The 18,161-nt window shown below is 61.6% G+C and overlaps 1 protein-coding gene across 3 annotated transcripts; it reads right to left on the reverse strand.

The window, feature by feature from the left end:
• Positions 1–3,413: 3,413 nt before the first annotated feature.
• On the reverse strand, positions 3,414–18,017 carry TFEB (transcription factor EB). Of its 3 annotated transcripts, XM_064636049.1 has the most exons (10): positions 17,745–18,017; positions 14,181–16,984; positions 8,496–8,735; positions 8,164–8,418; positions 7,996–8,076; positions 7,240–7,360; positions 7,004–7,060; positions 6,525–6,600; positions 6,221–6,368; positions 3,414–5,892 (listed from the first exon to the last, which is right to left on the reverse strand). In XM_064636049.1, the coding sequence occupies exons 3-10, from the start codon at positions 8,688–8,690 to the stop codon at positions 5,452–5,454; spliced, it is 1,374 nt and encodes a 457-aa protein (XP_064492119.1). In that variant the 5' UTR covers positions 8,691–8,735; positions 14,181–16,984; positions 17,745–18,017; the 3' UTR covers positions 3,414–5,451. The 3 variants fall into 3 exon arrangements, with proteins under 3 accessions (XP_064492119.1, XP_064492118.1, XP_064492120.1); XM_064636048.1 differs by lacking the exon at positions 14,181–16,984; XM_064636050.1 differs by lacking the exons at positions 14,181–16,984; positions 17,745–18,017 and adding an exon at positions 9,023–9,041.
• Between the last annotated feature and the right edge of the window lie 144 nt (positions 18,018–18,161).

Raw genomic sequence — 18,161 nt, forward strand, 5'->3', positions numbered from 1 at the left:
ACACATCCAGGGAGTGACCTTCCCGAGCCAGCCACTCACCCAGGGACCAGCCGAGACCCTTTTCTTTGGAAGAAATTTCTGGACAGGCATCAGAGGTTTTCTGGTCTCTCCCTCTTTATTGCATGCAAAGATTTATTTGCAGGGAGCTGTTTTGGTTTCTGGAAGCCAAGGCGGACGTGTGGCTGTTCCCTCACCTGAAAAAGCCATCCCTTCCCCCTGACCTCATCCCAGCCGTTGCCACAACAACCCCCAGAGAGACCTCAGGGCAAAGGGTTTGGGCTTCAGGTGGGGAAGGAGCAGCAGGAGCAGCTGAAGTGCTCAAACCACAGAGAGGGCTCGGGCAGAGCCAGGAAGGAAGTGAAGGGACACGGGGGGAGAAGGAAAACTCAGCAAGAGCCCATTACTGAGGCAGGGAATGCCTTCCAGGTCCCAGGTCCTGCTCTGCCCCGTGCCAGGGATGCCATGGAGCCACGTGGGAATGATGCAGCAAGGTTTGGGATGAAGCAGGGGAAGCGCCTCGAGCTTCCCACTCCTCTTGCTGCTCTCCACTGCTCTTCTGCTCCAGTTTTCGGGGCAGAGCTGCCTTGCTTGGCCAAGCATCTCTCTCCAGAGGTGCTGATTGGCTTGTGCTCATTCTTTCTTCCTGCAGCATCAAGCCCATATTCTGTTTCCTTGAAGGTTTTTTCCCCTCTCCAGGAAAATTTTTTTGTAGAAAATTCTCTGGGATTTGAGAAACAACTTGGCATTTCTGAGGGGGTTGGAGATGTGTCCAAAGGCCAGTGCTGGGAACTCCCAGCTCTCTTCACACAGATCTCTGCTTTCAGACAAATCCAATCTGACCATAAAACAACAGAACCAAACCCAGCCCTCAGACCTGTCCCATGGAGCAGTCCAAGGGATGTGGTTCTAACCCCCAGAGCATGGTACCCACTGCTCCTGCTCCCAGAGGGTGTCAGCTCCAGCACAGCACACCGAGCTCACAGGAACAGGCAAATTCCAGCATCACCCACTGGGGAGACCTGGGTTCTGTGTGGGGTAATTCCCACTTAGAATCCTAAAATGTTATGGGTTGGAAGGCTCCTTAAAGCTCACCCAGTCCCACCCCCTGCCATGGGCAGGGACACCTTCCACTATCCTGGTTGCTCCAAGTCCCATCCAACCTGGCCTTGGACACTTCCACAGCTTCTCTGGGCAATCTGTGCCAGGACCTCCCCACCCTCACAGGGAGAAATTTCTTCCCAATATCCCATCTAAACCATTTCCTCTTGTCCTGTCCCTGCAACCCTTGTCCCAAGCCCCTCTCCAGCTCTCCTGGTGTGGAAGGGGCTCTTGGGTCTCCCTGGACCCTTCCCTTCCCCAGGTGAACACCCCAGCTCTCCCAGCCTGGCTCCAGCCCCTGGAGCACCTCCGTGGCCTCCTCTGGACTCACTCCAGCAGCTCCAGGTCCTTCTGATGTTGATTCCCGGCAGCTGGAGGCAGCGCTGGAGGCAGGTGGGGTCTCACCTGAGTGAGGCAGAGAGGGAGAACCTGCCCCTCCCCTGTTGCCCCCACAGTCGGGTCTGCAGCCCGGGGCACGGTGGATTTTGGGCTGGGAGCCCACACCCGGAGCCCCGGGACGCTCCCGCTCCCAGACACCGCCCCGGGCTCCGGGATGCGCGTCCTGCCGGGCGGGCTCCCGGCCGGAGCCCCGGCTGCTCCGCAACCGTCTGGCTCTCTCTTGTGGCTGCTCAGCCCCGGTGCAGCCTCGCCGCTCCCACCCCGACCCGCCGGGAGCCCGCGGCGACCCATCCCGGTTATCCCATCCCGGCTATCCCATCCCGGCTATCCCATCCCGGCTGTTCCATCCCAGTTATCCCATCCCGGCTGTCCCGTCCCGGGTGCCACGGCCACGCGCGACGCCTCCACCCTCCCGGTCGCTCCCTCCTTCCTCCTCCCCGTGGGAACAGCCACAACATCGGGAAAAAGCGCCACAGGCGGCCTGGGACCAGCGATCCCACTGGGAGAGCCCGGCAGGGGTGGGGGGACAGAGGCGAGGACCCCCCGGGTGCAGCCCCAACCCCGGTGTGGTGACACCTGTCTGCTCCCCATCCCACGGCTCTGTGCACCCATCCATCCATCCATCCATCCATCCATCCCATCCCATCCCATCCCATCCCATCCCATCCCATCCCATCCCATCCCATCCCATCCCATCCCCACGGGCAGAGCCCTGCCACAGCTCATCACACCCGCCACAGCCCCAGCCGGTGCTGCCTCCCTTTTATATCCCACTCGGAGCCCTGACACCGTTTTTTCCGTGGGTGGCTCTCAGACTGTAATTAAGAGCCTCCTCTCCCGCCTGCCCCAGCTCCCGTCTCCGCAGCTGCTGTGGAAGCCAAGGAAACCCCCTTTCGTCCTCTCTCTCCTTTGTAATTTTATTTTTCCCCCTCCCTTCGGAACATAAAGGGATGACAGTGCTCCGAGCCAGGGTCTTTTGCATTTCTGAGTTGGTTCTGTTAATTGGAAGGAGGGTTAAGAATCTGCAAGGTCGTTTCAATCTACATCTGACCTTCAGAGTAATCCTCTATGCCAACACCAGAGCATGTCATTAAAATGAGGCCCTCTTCCATATCCCGGCATCCCTTTATTCTCTCCTTGTGCACATTAATTGCTCATAAGTTGATTTGATCTCCCTATTCTGCAAGAAGTAAATTGCCCTCTTATTTCGCCATTTTCATCCTGTTTTCTTAATTAGGCCCTTAAAAATCTCTAGGGCCTCAGCCGGGCCGCAGGCCTCATCCTGGGAATAAATTTTGATCTCAGCCTGATAAAGAGTGAGCAAACCCGGAGATGGAACAATGTCATTCGCTCCCCTCCCTCCCTCCACACTATTCTCCTGACATGAAAAGGCTATCAGTTTTTCTCTGTGTTAATATAGGAAATAATTCACACTTCAGGCGTTGTTCTCTATTTAGTGTTCACACTCCCCAGATAAATCAAATCAGGGATTTTTTTTTTTATTTTTTCTCTAAAGTGTCTGGAACCACTCGCTCCTCCTCTCCCCCCTCGGACTCCTCTCGCTCTTTTTTCCCCTCCTTCTTCTTTTAATAAAGTTTCCAAGATTAGCCCCTGTGATTTTCCATCCTGGGAAGTCTATTTTAAGGTGGATTTGCTTTCTTTTTTTCCCTTGTGTGTGTGTTTAACACCATCACAGAGGGGGAGTGATGGGGGGCAGTGGGAACCTGGCACGTGGCTGCAGATGTGGCGTGGGATGAGTTTTGCCAGGCACGGGCTCAGCAGGACACTTTGTAAGCAGATTTTTCCCAGGGGTGATGCTAATTCAGCAAAGCCCCCACTCCTGCTCCAGAGACCACCCAACAGGTAGGAAACACAGGTGAGCTCCTGGGACAAGAAGAAACTGCAACGCTCCAGGGTGTTGTAAATAAATATATTTTAATGATTCTTCTTCCATTCCAGTTCATTCTTTTATACATTTATTTATAAAACAGTAGTAAAATTTTTTAATCAGAGCACAGTGCATTTAAAAAAAAAAAAAAAAGAGAAAAACAAACAAAACCCCCAAAAGATTAAAAAAAAAATAATAATAATTATAATCCACAACTGTTTACTCACGGCTGGGGGAGACGCCACATCTCGTGCTCTGGTTGAGTCCTGTCGGTGCCTGAGGGCCCAACAGAACCACCCTAAAGCCACGACAATCCCAATTTCCTACGGGATTTCCTAGGCCTGCCCTGAGGCAGCCACGCAGCCCCTCTGGGGTGCCCAGATCCAGGGATCCCCCATCCCCAGGGACCCAGCACAGCGCCAGGTGCTGTCACCCTGCCAGGGGATAATTCTCTTTACAGGCACTAACGGCAGCACACAGAGGGTGCCAAGGCCTCCTGTGAACACCCTCAAACCCAACAGCTCCTCAAACCAAGGGCCCCTCGCCCAGCACCCTCCTTCCTGGCCCCTGCCCTGTCCCAGCGCTCCAGGGCCACTCCAACACCTCCTCCCTCTTCTTTCCCCCTCCCCTCCCCTCCTTCTGCACTTCCCCACACCCTCACACCCCACAGGCACCTCTCCAGGGGGGCACTGTGGCTGTCCCCCACTTCCAATCCCAAATCCAGCCACGATGGGGCATGTTTGCCCCACCTTGGCTGGGCTTTCCTGACCCCACACATCCCCCATCCCTGGTCCAGGATGGGGGGCACTCAGGGAGCCCCATCCCCGAGGGCACCCACGGCCCAGAGGGTGATGGTTGCCAAGGGGGTCTCCTCTCCCCCCCCTTCCCTCCTCTCCCTGAATAAATCCATGCAGTATTTTCCCTGTGAACAGTGTCCCCCTGCCCTTCCCAGCTCCCTCCTAGCCACCTCCCAGGCTGGGAAGGCAGAAGAGGCAGAGCCCAAAGCAGATCCCCAGCACGGAGCCATCCCGGCTGGGGAACGAGCTGGTGACACTTGGAAGAGAAACAACCCCCCGAGTCCAAGGCAGAGGGAGCAGCAGCTCAGTTTGGCAACTGGTACAAACCATTCCCTGGTCACAGCCCAGACCTTTGTGCCCACATGGGGCAGGACCTTCAACAGGTATCCCCAAAACAGTGTGAAACCCCTTTATGCTTCCAGCAAAGAGCCAGGGCTCCGTGTCACAGGGCAGAGGCACCTCTGGGGGGGCATCTCAAGGGAGGCTGGAGGTCACCTGACACCGTGTCCAGCCCTTGTCCAGAGGCCAGCGAGGTTCTGGGGTGGTGGGTGCTGCCTAACCCCGAGCTGGGGTCCCCCCACAAGGTGGGGTCACAGCAGGGGGTTGGTGGAGCATCCAACACCCCATCCCAGCTGTTCTGGATGCCCTCAACACCCACCTGAAGTTGTAGCCTCAGGCCCATCTCACTCAGACAACACCCCAGTGCCACGTTAATTAATGTGCTCCAACTAATTGGAGCCCCTGGTCTGCCCCCAGCCCTGTGACCCCAAGAGGTGGCTCGGAGGAAGGAGGAACCGCGAGGGATGTGGCACCGTGAGGCATCGGGGGCTCGGACACCACACTGGACAAGACTCCTTGGGAACGGGGGCTCCCGGAGCGGGGCGAGGAGGCAGCAAAGCCAGACACAAAGCTCGGAGCATCGTCCCTCTGCTCCCAGGGGCTGGGGGCTCCCAGAGGCACCCTGGGGAAGGGGGTCGGGCCGGGAGGGTTTCGCTGAAAGGCAAAGCAGCCGACACCACGCTCCCAGGCCGTGGAATCTGCAGTCAGGCCAATGCCACAGCAAGCCGGGAAGGTCCATCCCCGCCCCTGGCAAAAACAAGCTGAGAAAGACACGGTGGCACCCGGCGGGCACGACCCGAGCCCCCGTTGCATAGAGAAAGGTACTCCTGGGAAGATTCAAGTGCGTGGCAGGACGGGCTCCTCCTGCCAGGCGTGTCCTGTGACTTCACACCCCAAACCTGACGGGCCAGTCCTCGCAGCAGCTCCTCATCACAGCATGTCTGTGTCCTCCATGCTGAAGCTGCTCCGGCGACTGCTGGCCTTGGAGGCCTCCGGGGACATGGCCGAGAACAAGGGGTCAGAGGCCAGGGGCAGCATCGTGTCCTGCATCAGCATCAAGTCCAGCTCCTTCTTGGATAGGGATGGGAAGGAAGCGCTGTGTCCAGGCTCCAGGCTGTCCGGGAAGCCCTGGGAGCCGTCGTCGAAGCTCAGGCTGTGGGTAAAGTCCAGCTGGTGGAAGGGAGACTGGGGCGGCGGGGGCAGCGCCGGCTGCGGCTGCGATTCGGGGTCCGGGGGTGGCAGCAGTGGCTCCAGCGTCCCCTCGTCCCCGCTGGCCTCCTGCTTGACCACCTGCTGAGCCAGCTCGGCCACGTTGACGCCCGAGGGCGAGGAGGTGGGCAGCCCATGGACACGTGCCTGCATCTCCAGCTCCTGCAACGGGACACAGCAGGGCTTTGGTGGGATGTCACACACGGGGACACACGGACATTTATGGAGGTGGCAGGGACAGAGGGACTGAGCCCACAGAGAAGGAGCCCCTGGGAGAGGTGGAAGATGGAAAATGGGTGACCCATGCCAAGCTCAACAGGGTGCAGCGACCTGAGCCTCAGACATCAGGTTTGTCCGAGGACTTTGTTCCTGAGGACTTACCAGCCAGAAGAGGGATGAGAGCCCCTGCCTGTCCCCTTGGCAGGGCAGGAGTGAGCTGCCCATGGGGCTGGAGCCGAGCAGAGGCAGGGAGGAGTGCAGGGAAGCTCACCTGGATGCGGAGCAGCAGCTGCTTGTTCGTCATCTCCAGGCGCCGCGAGTGATTCTCCAGGTCTCGTGACCTCTGCAAGTCCTTCTGCATCCTCTTGATGTAGTCCACAGACGCCTTCAGGATTGTCCCTTTGTTCCAGCGCACATCCCTGCCATCCAGGGGGGAAAAAGAGATGGGCCTGTGTGCCAGCAATGTGTCCCCTCACCCCTGCTGCACCGAAAGCCCCTCTGCAGGTACCCCCGTGTGCTGAGCAAGCCCCCAGGACCCACAGTCATCCCCCCCTGCAGGAGCCACAGGTACATACAGGTCATTGGCCTTGGGGATCAGCATCCCCAGCTCTTTGATGCGGTCGTTGATGTTGAACCTTCGCCGTCTCTCAACTGCAGGTGAGAAGAGAGGTGTGGAAATGAGGGGGCAGCAGGAGCAGGGGAGGCTCCACATCCCACAGGCTCCCAACCACACTGCTGCTCCCGGCTCATGGGGCTGGGAGCCACCACTGTGCCCCAGTGCCTCTGGAGCTGGGGGGCTCGGGATGAGAAACCTCTGGAGCCAAACACCAGCCATGGCCCAGCAGGTCTGACCTTCCCCCAGAAGGACAACGGGGTGTTTCCTGCACTGCATTTTGGAGAGTCAGGAAAGAGGGAGCCATGCAGGGTCTGGGGGTCTCTCCCAGTGAGGTAGGATGGGAAGGGAGACACAGCTCAGAGAAAGGAGGAATGAGGATGAAGAGTGATGGAGAAAGGGCTCTGGGGTCAGGACAGGGAGAGCCAGCACTGAACTCACTCAGGTTGTGATTGTCTTTCTTCTGGCGCTCCTTGGCCAGGGCTCGGCTCTCGGCATCTGCAGGAGACCCACAACATCACCCAGAGGGGACAAGGCTGTGCCTCACCCCACCAGCATCCCAGGCTGGCATCAGAGCCCCCCAGGACTCCCCAGAACCACCCTGCCTGCCCATGGGGACAGAGCAGCCCCAGCCAGTTTTGGCACTCGCTGTCCCCACCCCAGCTCTGGGGACGTACCTGTGAGTTCCCTCTTCTGGGTGAGGTCAGCAGGGCAGGAGCTGCTGGTGACACCGACGAGCGAGGCTGTCACCTGGGGGTCCCCACTATAGACATTCATGTGACTGCTGGACATGGGCAGCTGAAAAGCAGAGGGACAGGTGGGTTGGCTCCATCCAGGACGGGGACCAGGATCAAGCCCAGCCCCTTGGCCTCTGGGATGGGAGTGCGTAGCCCAGGCAGGTGGAATTGTCTTCCCATGGCCCTTAAAGCAGCAATAATCAGAGCAGCAAAGAAAACAGGACTTCAAAGGGCACAGCTGATCCCCTCCCACGGCCAACATCTAAAATAGGGCAGATGAATCACATCCGAGAAGGGCTCGGCAGGATGAATCCCACTGGGAGGCACAAGCTGCCATAAGGATCTGACCCAGGAGACGGGGAGGCTCTGAGGGAGCTTCTTGCTGGGAAACTACTCCCAGCACTCACATCCCCCCATGCTGTAGTGGACACTGGGTCCCTCCCCACGCCCCTCTCCCGCCTCTCTGGCTTTTTAAAAGGATTCCCAACTGTCATTAGAGGGAAAGAAGCTGGAGAACTGGCTCTCTTGGAAAAAGGGAGACATTGCTGCCTGCAAGGATGGGGCTGGCTTGGGCTGGCACCCTACATGTGGAGGAATGTCCCCTCTGTCCCTGGCAAGCACAGGGCTGTGGGGCCCCCAGAACCCCCTCCCTCCCTCAGCCCCGGGTCTGACCCGTCCCTATCACCCCCCACTTACCGTGTTGGGCATGTGGACTTCGGGGTTCATGTAGCCCAGAACGTCATCCAGGCGCATGATGTCATCGATGACCTCATCGAACTGAAAGGAAAAGCGCAGGTGCCAATGGGCTTCCCTGCCCCTGCCAGCCCCCTGTGCCCCCCCAGCTGCGCGGTGACACCCCCTCACCTCCCGCTCGGGGTTGGAGCCGATGTTGAGCATGGCCATGGGGCTGTTGGGAGCGCTGTTGCCCGCCGAGGAGGACAGGACGTGGCCGGGCCGGACGCCGGGGGACGCGGCGGGGGGCGGCTTGGGAGAGTGGCTGGCGGGGCTGACGTGGGCAGCGAACTTGTTCCCGTAGGTTTCAGAGAGATAAGCCTGAACCTTCTTGTCCCGTGACTTCTGCAGGTGGTACGTGGTGGGGTTTTCCAGGTAGGACTGGACCTGTGAGGAGACGAACCGTGAGGGACCCCCGCGGGCTCCCCCACGGCTGGGCAGGGGGGACACCCCCAGCACGGTACCTTGAGGACCTCTCCGGGCACTGGCGGCGGGGACTGGAAGTGAACGGGGGTGTTGATGGCCGGGGTGGAGGCCACGGGCATCCTCTGCTGCTGCATGTAGTTCATCATCATCTGCTGCTGCACCCGCTCCCGCTCCGCTTCCTGCTGCGCCTGCTGCTTCATCAGCTCCATGCGCAGCCCGATGCGCGACGCCATGGTGCTGGGGGGACACGCGGGCACCCACCGGGCACGGAGCTCACCCTGGCAGGGGGACAGGCACGTCACCAGCAGCCTATTGTGCAGGAGGCAAACTGAGGCCCGGAAAAGGAGCAGACACCCCGGAGAACCCACACCGGCCCTGATCCGGGATGGATGCCCTGACGCCAGCTGGATGGGTCTGTCCTCCTGCTGCAGCCTCCCACCACACCACCGCTGTCCCCAGGGACAGCCAGGGACCCCGAGGGGGACAGGGAGCAGCCAGGCCAGGGACCCCGAGGGGGACAGGGAGCAGCCAGGACCCCGTGCCCGGCGAGCGTGGACTCACATACCACGGCTGGAGAGCGCTTTGAGCCGCCAACTTCCCAAACACCGGAACGACGGGAAAACCCAGAGCCAGGGAGCGAAAGGGAAAGAGAAAGCAAGGCAAGAGCAGGAAGAAAAGGCCGGCGGGTGCCAGGAGCCGGAGGCAGGTTTAACCCCAGCCCAGGCTGTCCCAAAGCCGCGCTCCGGGTGGGATGAACAAGGCGGGCTCTGTGCGGGGCCCGCACGCGAGCACAGGGGCGGGGGGAGCGGGCGAGGCCCCCGCCCCGCACAGACCGGCCCTTGTTCCCCCGTACAAAGGGGACGGCGCCCGCGGAGGGCGAGAGGATGCCGGGGCACGGGGAGCTGCCCGAGCCGACCCACCGCGGCAGCTTTCCACGGGCGCCTTTCCCACGCGGGGCCGGGATGCGGGAGGTGCCGCACGGGATGGGGGGTCCGGATCTGCGTCTGCAGGGTGGGAGGGAAGCAGAGCACAGGACCCGAAGCAAAGCTGCCAGGGGAACAGAACACCCGGGGGCATCACCAGACAAATCCGGGGGGCTTTGCTATTTAAATACAAGGTGTGATGGCAGACAGAGGGGCCACGGCAGACACAAAACACCGGCCCTGGGACGCGGTGCCACGCGCTGTCCCGGGGGGAAATTAAATCAAGGCAGCACGGACAGCAATACGATTACACAGCTCAAGAGCAGCTATTGACCGGCAAGGGGAAGGGAATTAATTAGCCATGGTGGCCCGTCCGAAGGGGGATGGGAGCCGAGAGCCTAGGACAGTTATCCACTGGAGCTTCATTAAGGCTGATGTTGCAAATGGCCTTAGAGGAGGGGACAGGGGGCTGTTTGAGATGGGAAACAGCAGAGGTCCATGGAAAAGACCCCAGTGGCACCAGGGACAGCCCGCAGAGGGTGTCACGTGAAGGGTGCCAGGGTGTAGCCACCCACAACACAGCACCCACTCACCCCCACCGGCCCCCATCCCACTGCCCTGCCTGGCTGTGAGACCCCCTTATAGAAAACAGGGGTGGGGGGCATCAAAAGCATCCCCTCTCTCCCAGGATGAGGATGGGGAAGGGTGGCCAGAGCCAGGCCTGATAATGAGAGGGGGGAAATTAGGTCAGGTTTAAAATAACCCCCTTGGTTCTGCTTGGCTTCCCCCCCACCCCCCGAAACACGGAGCAGCTTCTGCTTTCGCTCTGAGTCAGCCCTGGCGGGACAGGATGGGGACCCGGCTGTCACCGTGCAGGCACCCCACCCTGGGGGACACATCCCACCCTGGAGACACATCCCACCATCCAGGGGCACAGACATAGAGCACATGGGATGGCAGCTCCATCCAGGATACCTGTTATTCCTGGGAAGGTGCCCTGTGGTTCTCCAGAGCCGTCCCTGCAACAGTGGGAGCCCCAGACTGGTCTCTACTGGGAGGAGATCCCAGCAAGGGTTCATCCTGGTTCACAGGGAGGCAGGACAGTGGGAGGCCCAGGGTGGGTGATTGAGCAACAGGAAGGGGGGATGGAGAGGCAGAAGAGGGGCTGAGGGGTGGGAAGCTGGAGGGAGGAGGAAAAAGGTCACGATCTCTCTCCACGCCCCAACTCCTCTTTTCCTCTCTGGGGGGGACACAGAACACAGGGCTGTCCAGGCTCCAGCCGTGTTCCATCACCACCCGCCAGACCCACTGCCAGGGAACGCATCTCCCTTCCAAACATCTCTGCTGCTACTTAGCAGCGTGGTTATTTCTGGACCTTTCTTGCTTTCCCTCTGGGGGGTGTTATTTCATCAAGAACCCAACATGCCAGGATGGCACTCGGGGGTGGCTCCAGTCGGAGAATCCCCAGTGGCACCCAGAGCTGCCCCAACCCTCCCTAATCCCCTTCAGGACTTCACAGAGCCCCGAGCTGTCCCTCATCCCTGCAGTGACAGCCAGTGGCACGGGGTCGGCTGCTCAGCAACCGCCGGGACGTGCTGGAGCTCCATCGGGTGCTGCTCCGCAACGCGAGGGGCCAGGCTGGCGACAGACCCGCTGCCCAGAGGAGCCGGGGGCACCCAGAGACACCTGAGGGGACACAACACCTGGAGCCACGCGCCCAGGCCCCAGAGCACCCCCGGGGGGCTCCTGCCCAGGCGTGGGTCAGAAATCAAAGCTGCCCTGAGGCAGTTTCCAGATTTAGCCCCTGCAGAGTGCAGGGATCAGGTTACCCCCCCCAGGGTGGCCATGGGGAGGTGGCACCCGCGGTGCCCCCCCTGCAAATGCCACACAACTGCCCACCCCTCTGAAGGGAGGGAGAGGTGCCCCACTCGGCTGAGAACCCCCAAACTCGGTGCAGGCGGCGCCGCTGCCCAGCCCCGCTCCCGCCCGTGTTTATTTCCCGGTCGATCGCGGCCGTTTTATGAGCGGAAAAATCAATCGGCAGCTCCAGGCGGGAGTGGGACCCCCGGGGAAGGAGGGGGGCCGGGGCCATCCGCCCACCCACCCCCGCTCCGGGCTGGTAACTGAGGGGCAGCAAAAAGGAAAGAGAGAAGAAAGAAGTGAAAACAGCTTCGCTTCTCGCTACTGGCAGCGAGTGCCGGCTGAGCCTTCCCTTCCTTCCTTCCTCGTTTTTCGTTTTCAAATGCCAGGGGGGTGGGGAGAGACACGAGGGTGGCAAGTGAGGGAGCCCGGGGGTAACCCAGCCCAGGCAGGCACAGCTGGCTGGGTCCAGGTAGCCACAAGCCCAGTGGTGTTTGCTCCAGATCAAGGAGCATCTTCTCCAACGTCACTGAGCTGCCACCCCACTGGGCATCCACAAAGCCACCCCACAGGTGCCCACGGCCCGGGATGGGCTCTGCTGCCACCCCGCTGTGTGGGAAGGGGGACGACAGGGCAGGGGTTACCTGGGCTGGGGGACCCTCCAGTGCCAGGGCCAGCAGGTCAGGACTCCTCCGTGCTCTGTGTTCCTCATTTTCAGGCCCCTGGTTTTAACGTGGCAGCAGCCACGCGGGGTGCAGGGGGGGAAGTTGCAAAAAACCTCCAAACCTGCTTGTTTTTCTCACTGCAGCACAGGAGTGAGTAATCAGGCCACCTCCATCAGAATGAGGAGGGTGAGCAGCCCCAGGAAGGGGCAGCAGGACAGGGTCTGCCCTGCAGTGTTAGGAAGGGATTCCTCCCCACAAGGAGGGAAGTCTGGCAGCAAGGAAGGCAACCTCCATCCTTGGAGACCCTGCTCCAGCACCAACATTAGCCATGCCCGAGTCTACACCAGAAGCTCCAGAGGTCTCACCTATGTCCCTCTGGGGTGAGGATGGGGTGGTGGGAAAACAGGGGCAAAGCCCCATTTCCAACCCCAGAGAGCAACAGCGCCCTCCCCATCACCCACCCAGCGGGCAGGAGACGTGTCGGGCAGGTGGATGGGCACGGCCACCCCAGCCCTGCCCGGAGGCTCCTTCCCCGCCCGGGGGTCACGCAGCCCTGAAAGGGAGAAGGAGCAGGCGGAGGGACTTGGCAAAGACCGGCCGGGGTCAGTTGACAGCACCAGCGAGGGACTGAGTCACCGGCACCGTTTTTAGCCGCGGCATCTCAGAAACGTGGCCCGCGACGCTGTTAACAGGCCTCGGGTCAGAGGCCAAATGTTTTCCCTGCCCTGCGCTAAACACCGCGCCTGGAAGCGGCCCAGGGACCCGGCGCAGGAAAAACATTAACGCCGGGCTGCAAGGCAGCACAACCCCAGCTACAGGGCTCCCCAGAGTGCCTGACCCACCGAGGAGGTGGCAGGGACCCAGTGGAGAGAAACCCCAGGTATCAGACAGGGCTGAGCGTCCCTTGTCACAGTGTCACTCCCAGGGCTCAATAAATGGGGTCCATAAAAAGCCCCCTGGTTCTGGTGGTGCCAAGGTATGTCCACGAGAGCCCACCTGTGCGTGGCAGCAGTTATGGGGTTAATAATACACAGCCTTGCTCCAGTGTTTCTTCTTCACCCCAAAAAGCTTCTTTTTCACCCCAAAAAGCCCCTCTGCCCAGCGTGGCACAGCTGAGGGATGGCACGCAGACCAACACACCAGTTAGACACAGCAGATGGAGACTGGCACCCATGGGCCAGGTCCAGGGCTGGGAGAGGCAGGGGGACCCCTGGGACCCCACCACGGTGGGGCCAGTTCCTGCCTCCAAACCGGAGCAAAACCCCGTCCCACAGAGCGGCTGGAGCAGAGCAGGAGCCCTGATTGAAACATCACTGTCCAAATGACCACCCGGGGAATTCACAGCCCCTGCCGGCAGCCCCTGGCCCCCCTCCTGCCCCCCCAACAGCAGCAATCAAAAATAAAAGTGTGAAGAGGCAGGAGGACGGGGCTGAGCCAGCAGCAGCTTCACCACCCGGGCTCGGTGATTAATCAGCCCCGTATCACGCCCGCCTTCAGGGGAGGCAGGAGGGGAGCGGGGTGACCTTGGAGGGGCTGGTGGGGACAGAAAGGCTCCACATCCCACTCTCAATCCCGCTCCACGTCCTGCTCACCTCAGCAAAGGAGACACCCAGGAGTGGGGCCCCAAAGCAAACCCCGTCCTGCCCCAATTCGGGGTGACTCCAGGCAATTTGGGTGTTGGCTTTTTTAAATAACCGCATAAATGAGCAATAAGGGGAACTGGCAGGACAGCACATCCCGGCCCCCAGTTTGGATCCAGCAGGGCAGATAATCCACCACGGCGCTGGGATTTAGAGCCACCACACATCCCAAAATCCTAGAAACCATCCTGGCGAGTTGGAGTGCTCAGCCAAAGCAGCCCTTGAGCTCCACGTGCCCCAAGTTCACTGTGCCACTTGCCACGAGCACAAGGTGCAAGGTGACAGTGGCCACCCCAGTGCCCCCCCCAGTGCCAGAGGCACTCCTAGCGCCGCCTCCATCCCTCCTCCCTCCCTCCCTGCGAGCCCCGTGCTGCTGGAAGGAGGTAATATTTATAAATACGCCGTGTCCAGCCCCCAAGGCCCGGCCCGGAGGCTTGGCGGAGGCAGAGCTCATGTAACCAGACCGTGCCCGGCAGCCCCAGCCATGGGAGACACAGCTGTTCCCATTCCCCAAGAATAAACAAGTTGGAGACAGCCCATGACTTGCCCTCCCAAACCTCCCCAGGGCTCATCCCGCTGCCATCCCACCCCACAGCACCCCCATGCCCGGGGAGCGCCCGGCCACCGCCGCTTACCCGCTGAGGAGAGGCTCCTGCTCTTCCCTCCTTCCCCCCGGCTCAGCCCGGCGCTTTCCTGCTCCGTGAAGGTCAAACAGGCCTCTGGGGAGCCCCCGCTGCCAATCCAGCCCCTGCCCTGGCACGGCGCCGCTGCAGCCGGGTCGGGCCCTGGCCACGGGCACTGCCGCCTCCCCGGCACACGCTGCGCCGGTTCGACCACGGAGGAGCCCGCAGGTTTTTCCCACCAGGCTGGGATTTCTCCAGGCGAGCCCTTCACCTGCCCCGAGCCTGGAGCGTTCCCCGAGGAGCCGCAGGGCCGGGGCTGAGTGTGGCACCCACCCTGCTGCAGATAAGGCAGGAGCTGTAGCCAAGCCCGCTGGCACCAGCTCCCTCCTCCCCTGGGGTGTGCGATCCAGGAGCAGGGAAAAGCTCCCTGTGTGCCGGGTGGCTGCAGCTCCCTCTTCATTTCATCCTCAAAATTCCCTACCCAACGCGATTCCACCAAAATCCCGAGGACACAGCCTGGCCAAGAGCCAGCGCTGCTGCCCTTGCTGGTCCCTGAGGCTCCCAAAACTCCCCTGCCCGTCCCCACGCTGGGCATTTCAGGTTTATCCGGAAAGAAAGTTGCACCCATTTAACTAGAGGGGATTTAAGCAGAGCACAGGGCGTGGGGAGTTTGTTTGGAGCTGAATGCGCTCGTAGGAAAGGTGACAAAACCCCAGGAGCAATTCTTAGAAGAGACTTTAACGTGGCACAACCTCCTCGGAAAGGCTATAGGACTGTGGGGATGTGGCACTGAAAGACCTTGAACCTTCCCCAGGTGAGCCCATCTAGGACAACCCACCCACCACCCACTGTAAATCCCTTGGGCATCCCACAGTGCTCATCCCATGCTCCTCCTCCAGCCCTGGAGAACCTACCTCCCCAAAACACCTCCCAAACCACCCCCGTGCCTCCAGGAAGGGAGAATCCCCCACTCCCTGTTTCCTCAGCAAAGCATTGCCTTCACCTCCAGCCAACTCATGGGTCTCCCTGGAAGGTGAGGAGAAGGACACGGGCCTCATCCTGGAGCACAGGGCTCAGCTTCCCAGATTCCTGGGCTGACCATGGCATGGGACCCCATGGGAATCCACATGGAAAACCTGCTCCGACCGAAAGCCAAGCCCCAGGTGGAGGGGCACGACCTTGGACTGAACTGGGGGGAACCACTGGGGCTCCTCACGTACGTACCAGTGGGGGGAACGAAAAGATGAGCAGGTGCTTCCTGTGTGCTCAGGAAGGGACCTTCCCTTTCAGCCCTCCAGTGACGAACCCCACGGCTCGCCCCGGGAATCGCTGCATCCCATCCACCTCTGCCCCGGGACCACACAGCGGCTCAGAAAGGCCCAAGTGGTGCCATCCTGGCTCATGGAGGTGATGCCACTTCCTCTTTGTGTGGGAAGAGGGATAACCCCATGCAGGGGAGTTACAAAATGGCTCCCTTTGGGCAAGTGCAACTCAAGGTGCCCCCAAAAACCCACCCACAAACTCCAGCTGTCCCCAGGGATGGAGCACAGAGGTGACAGGGATGTGCCAGCTCTGTCCCTCCCCATCAGCTGTCTGCACCTCAGGAAAGGAGAAACAGCACTCCAGGGATGAGATCCCTGCTGTGCCATCACATTAAGCCTCCAGCTCCCCCCTCCTGCACCCCATGTTGTGGGAAGACCCACGAGGGTGTTTCTACCCTCAGCACTTGTGGCTTTTTAGGGGGACGCCCCCGGCATGGCCTCCCCAGCCCCGTTTCCCTGCAGGGCTGTTTTTTCCCCGTGGGGTTGTGCTGCTCCAGCCACCCCACCCTCGGCCCTGGGAATGTCCCCCCTGCTCCGATGATTCATCATTTTGTCCCACGGGGCTCTTCCCGTTCCCCACGGCACCGCCAAAATCCGGCAACCGGGGCACCCTCACCTCGGCACAGGCAGTGCCGGGGCAGGGGGGGACCAGGAACACACGTGCCCTAAACTCGGCGCCGTGGAGCGTGGAAAAAGCAATAAAAGAGCTGGCTGGAATCACAGCTCCATCCCAAACACCCGGATGCTGGATCGCCCCGCCGCAGCCAGCTCCAGCTCCACCCCGGAGCGGTTTCCTACTGATAAGGGCGGGCGGCCAGGCCGGCATCCCATGGAAAACACACGCGGCCAGCATCCCTCGGGAAGCAAACCCAGAATCCCTCAGGAAGCAAACCCAGCATCCCTCGGAAAACACCCGGCTCCCCTCCAGGCCCGGCGGGGTCAGCACGTGCTGCTGTGACCCGCCACCACACCCACCCCGATAGCCCAAATCCGGCGGTTTCCCAACTCCGGCCGCCCAATCCCCAATTCCCACCGGTCCCGGCACGGTTTTCCCTGCCGGATCCCCCGGCGGCAGGTAAGGGCGGGCTCGGCACCCGCAGCCGGGAGAAACCAGCCCCATTCCCTGCTCCGGCCGGAGCAGCCGTGCATGAAGCCAAGCAAACATGGCAGGGAAGTACAGAGGAGGGGGGGGAGAGAAAAAATCCCCCGCCGGTCCCCCTCTCCGCTGCTGCCGGACTCCCTGTTATATAAAAAACACAAACTCCCCCGTGCCCCAAGGGCCGGGAACGCGCAGGAGCGCCGGGATTCCTGGAAACGGGCCCTGCTTTCCCCGGACTCGCACCGGCTTATTTATTTATCTTAGAAGAGCACAATAACCACCAGATTTTCTCTGTCGTTCTGTTTGGTTGGTTTGTTGGTTTTTTTTTAAGGAAATTTCCCCATCATCTGACTCGCTGAAGCTCCGGAGGACACGGGGGGCTGGCGTAATCCTTCCTGCCTCGCAATTAATTCATGAATATCATTAATCGGCGGCCGTAGGTTCGGGGCAGCCCCTCCTATGCCCCCTAAACTCCCCGGGGAGGGGTGTCTTCTTGGTGACCCCCTAAAAGCCGCGTGACACGGGGTACCCCCCACTCCTCCCAGCCTTTGCAGACCCCAAAAGCAGCAGGGCTTGGGGGGGGGACACTCACAGGGCGGGTCCCACTCTCGGTCCCCGAAACCGGGGGGGATTTTTGCGCCCTGTCCCGGGGGGGTGGAGGGGTGCCCGGCCCCCCCCAGCGAACCCCGGGTGTCCTGGAGCATCCGTGCCTCGGTTTCCCCACGCGTGGGGTGCCGGGTGCGGGGGGGTGGTCCCGCCGGGAAAGGCGACCGGGGCAGGTCCCCTCGGGCTGCCGGTGGTCTCGCAGCCCGCCGGGACCCTCATTCTGTCGGAGGGGGCACCCGGCCAAGCTGCCGGAGACCCCCGAGCCCTCCCGGCAGCGGCGGAGCAGCCGCGGCCCCGGCCGGGCTGGAGCCTCCCGAGCGCGGGGGCCGCTGCCGGGGGCGCGGGAGCGCGGGGGGGGCGGTGTTATTTACCGCGAAACGGGGGGAAAAAAGAAACTGCGAGTTCAGAGCGCGCCGGGATGGGGCAGGAGCGGGGCGGGGGGGAGAAGGGGGGCACCCAAACACCCCCCACACCCCCGCACCAAGGTGGGCTCCCAGCCGAGCGACCCCCTCCCCGGGACCACCCGGGACCCCGCACCCCTGCACTCACCCGGGGGGGAGGACGGAGAAGGCAACGAAGTGGTTCGGCTGCGCTCAGCCCGGTTCGGTTCGGCTCAGCTCAGCTCAGCTCAGCTAGGCTCGGCTCGGTTCGGCCCTCCGGCTCGGTCCGGCGGAGTTGGGCTCAGCCCGGCTCAGCCCGGCTGCGCTCGGCCCGGTTGAGCTCAGCCCAGCCCGGCCCGGCTCGGCCCCGTGCCGAGGGAGGGCAGCAGCGCCCGCCCGGCCCGGCGCGGCCCGTTCCGCCCGCCCCGCTGCCCCCGCTCGCTCCGCCGGCCCCGGGCACGCCGGGAGCTGCAGTTCGCACCGGGGCCGGGCCGCCCGCGCCTGCCGGGACTTGTAGTCCCCGCCCGGCAGTTCGGGGTTGGTGGTGATTTCCTCCCCGGAATGGGAGGGCTCCTCCCTAAAAATG

Source organism: Pseudopipra pipra, chromosome 25 (assembly GCF_036250125.1).
Source record: "Pseudopipra pipra isolate bDixPip1 chromosome 25, bDixPip1.hap1, whole genome shotgun sequence".
NCBI classification, from domain to species: Eukaryota; Metazoa; Chordata; class Aves; order Passeriformes; family Pipridae; genus Pseudopipra; species Pseudopipra pipra.

What these genes read in the sequence shown, in the direction of transcription:
- TFEB (XM_064636048.1), bottom strand. Translation starts at nt 8,690, where the DNA reads ATGGCGTCGCGCATCGGGCTGCGCATGGAGCTGATGAAGCAGCAGGCG. An exon ending in AAGTCCACATGCCCAACACG is followed by an intron (nt 7,361 to 7,995) that starts GTAAGTGGGGGG and finishes TCTGCTTTTCAG; the next exon opens with CTGCCCATGTCCAGCAGTCA. An exon ending in GAAAGACAATCACAACCTGA is followed by an intron (nt 6,601 to 7,003) that starts GTGAGTTCAGTG and finishes TCTCACCTGCAG; the next exon opens with TTGAGAGACGGCGAAGGTTC.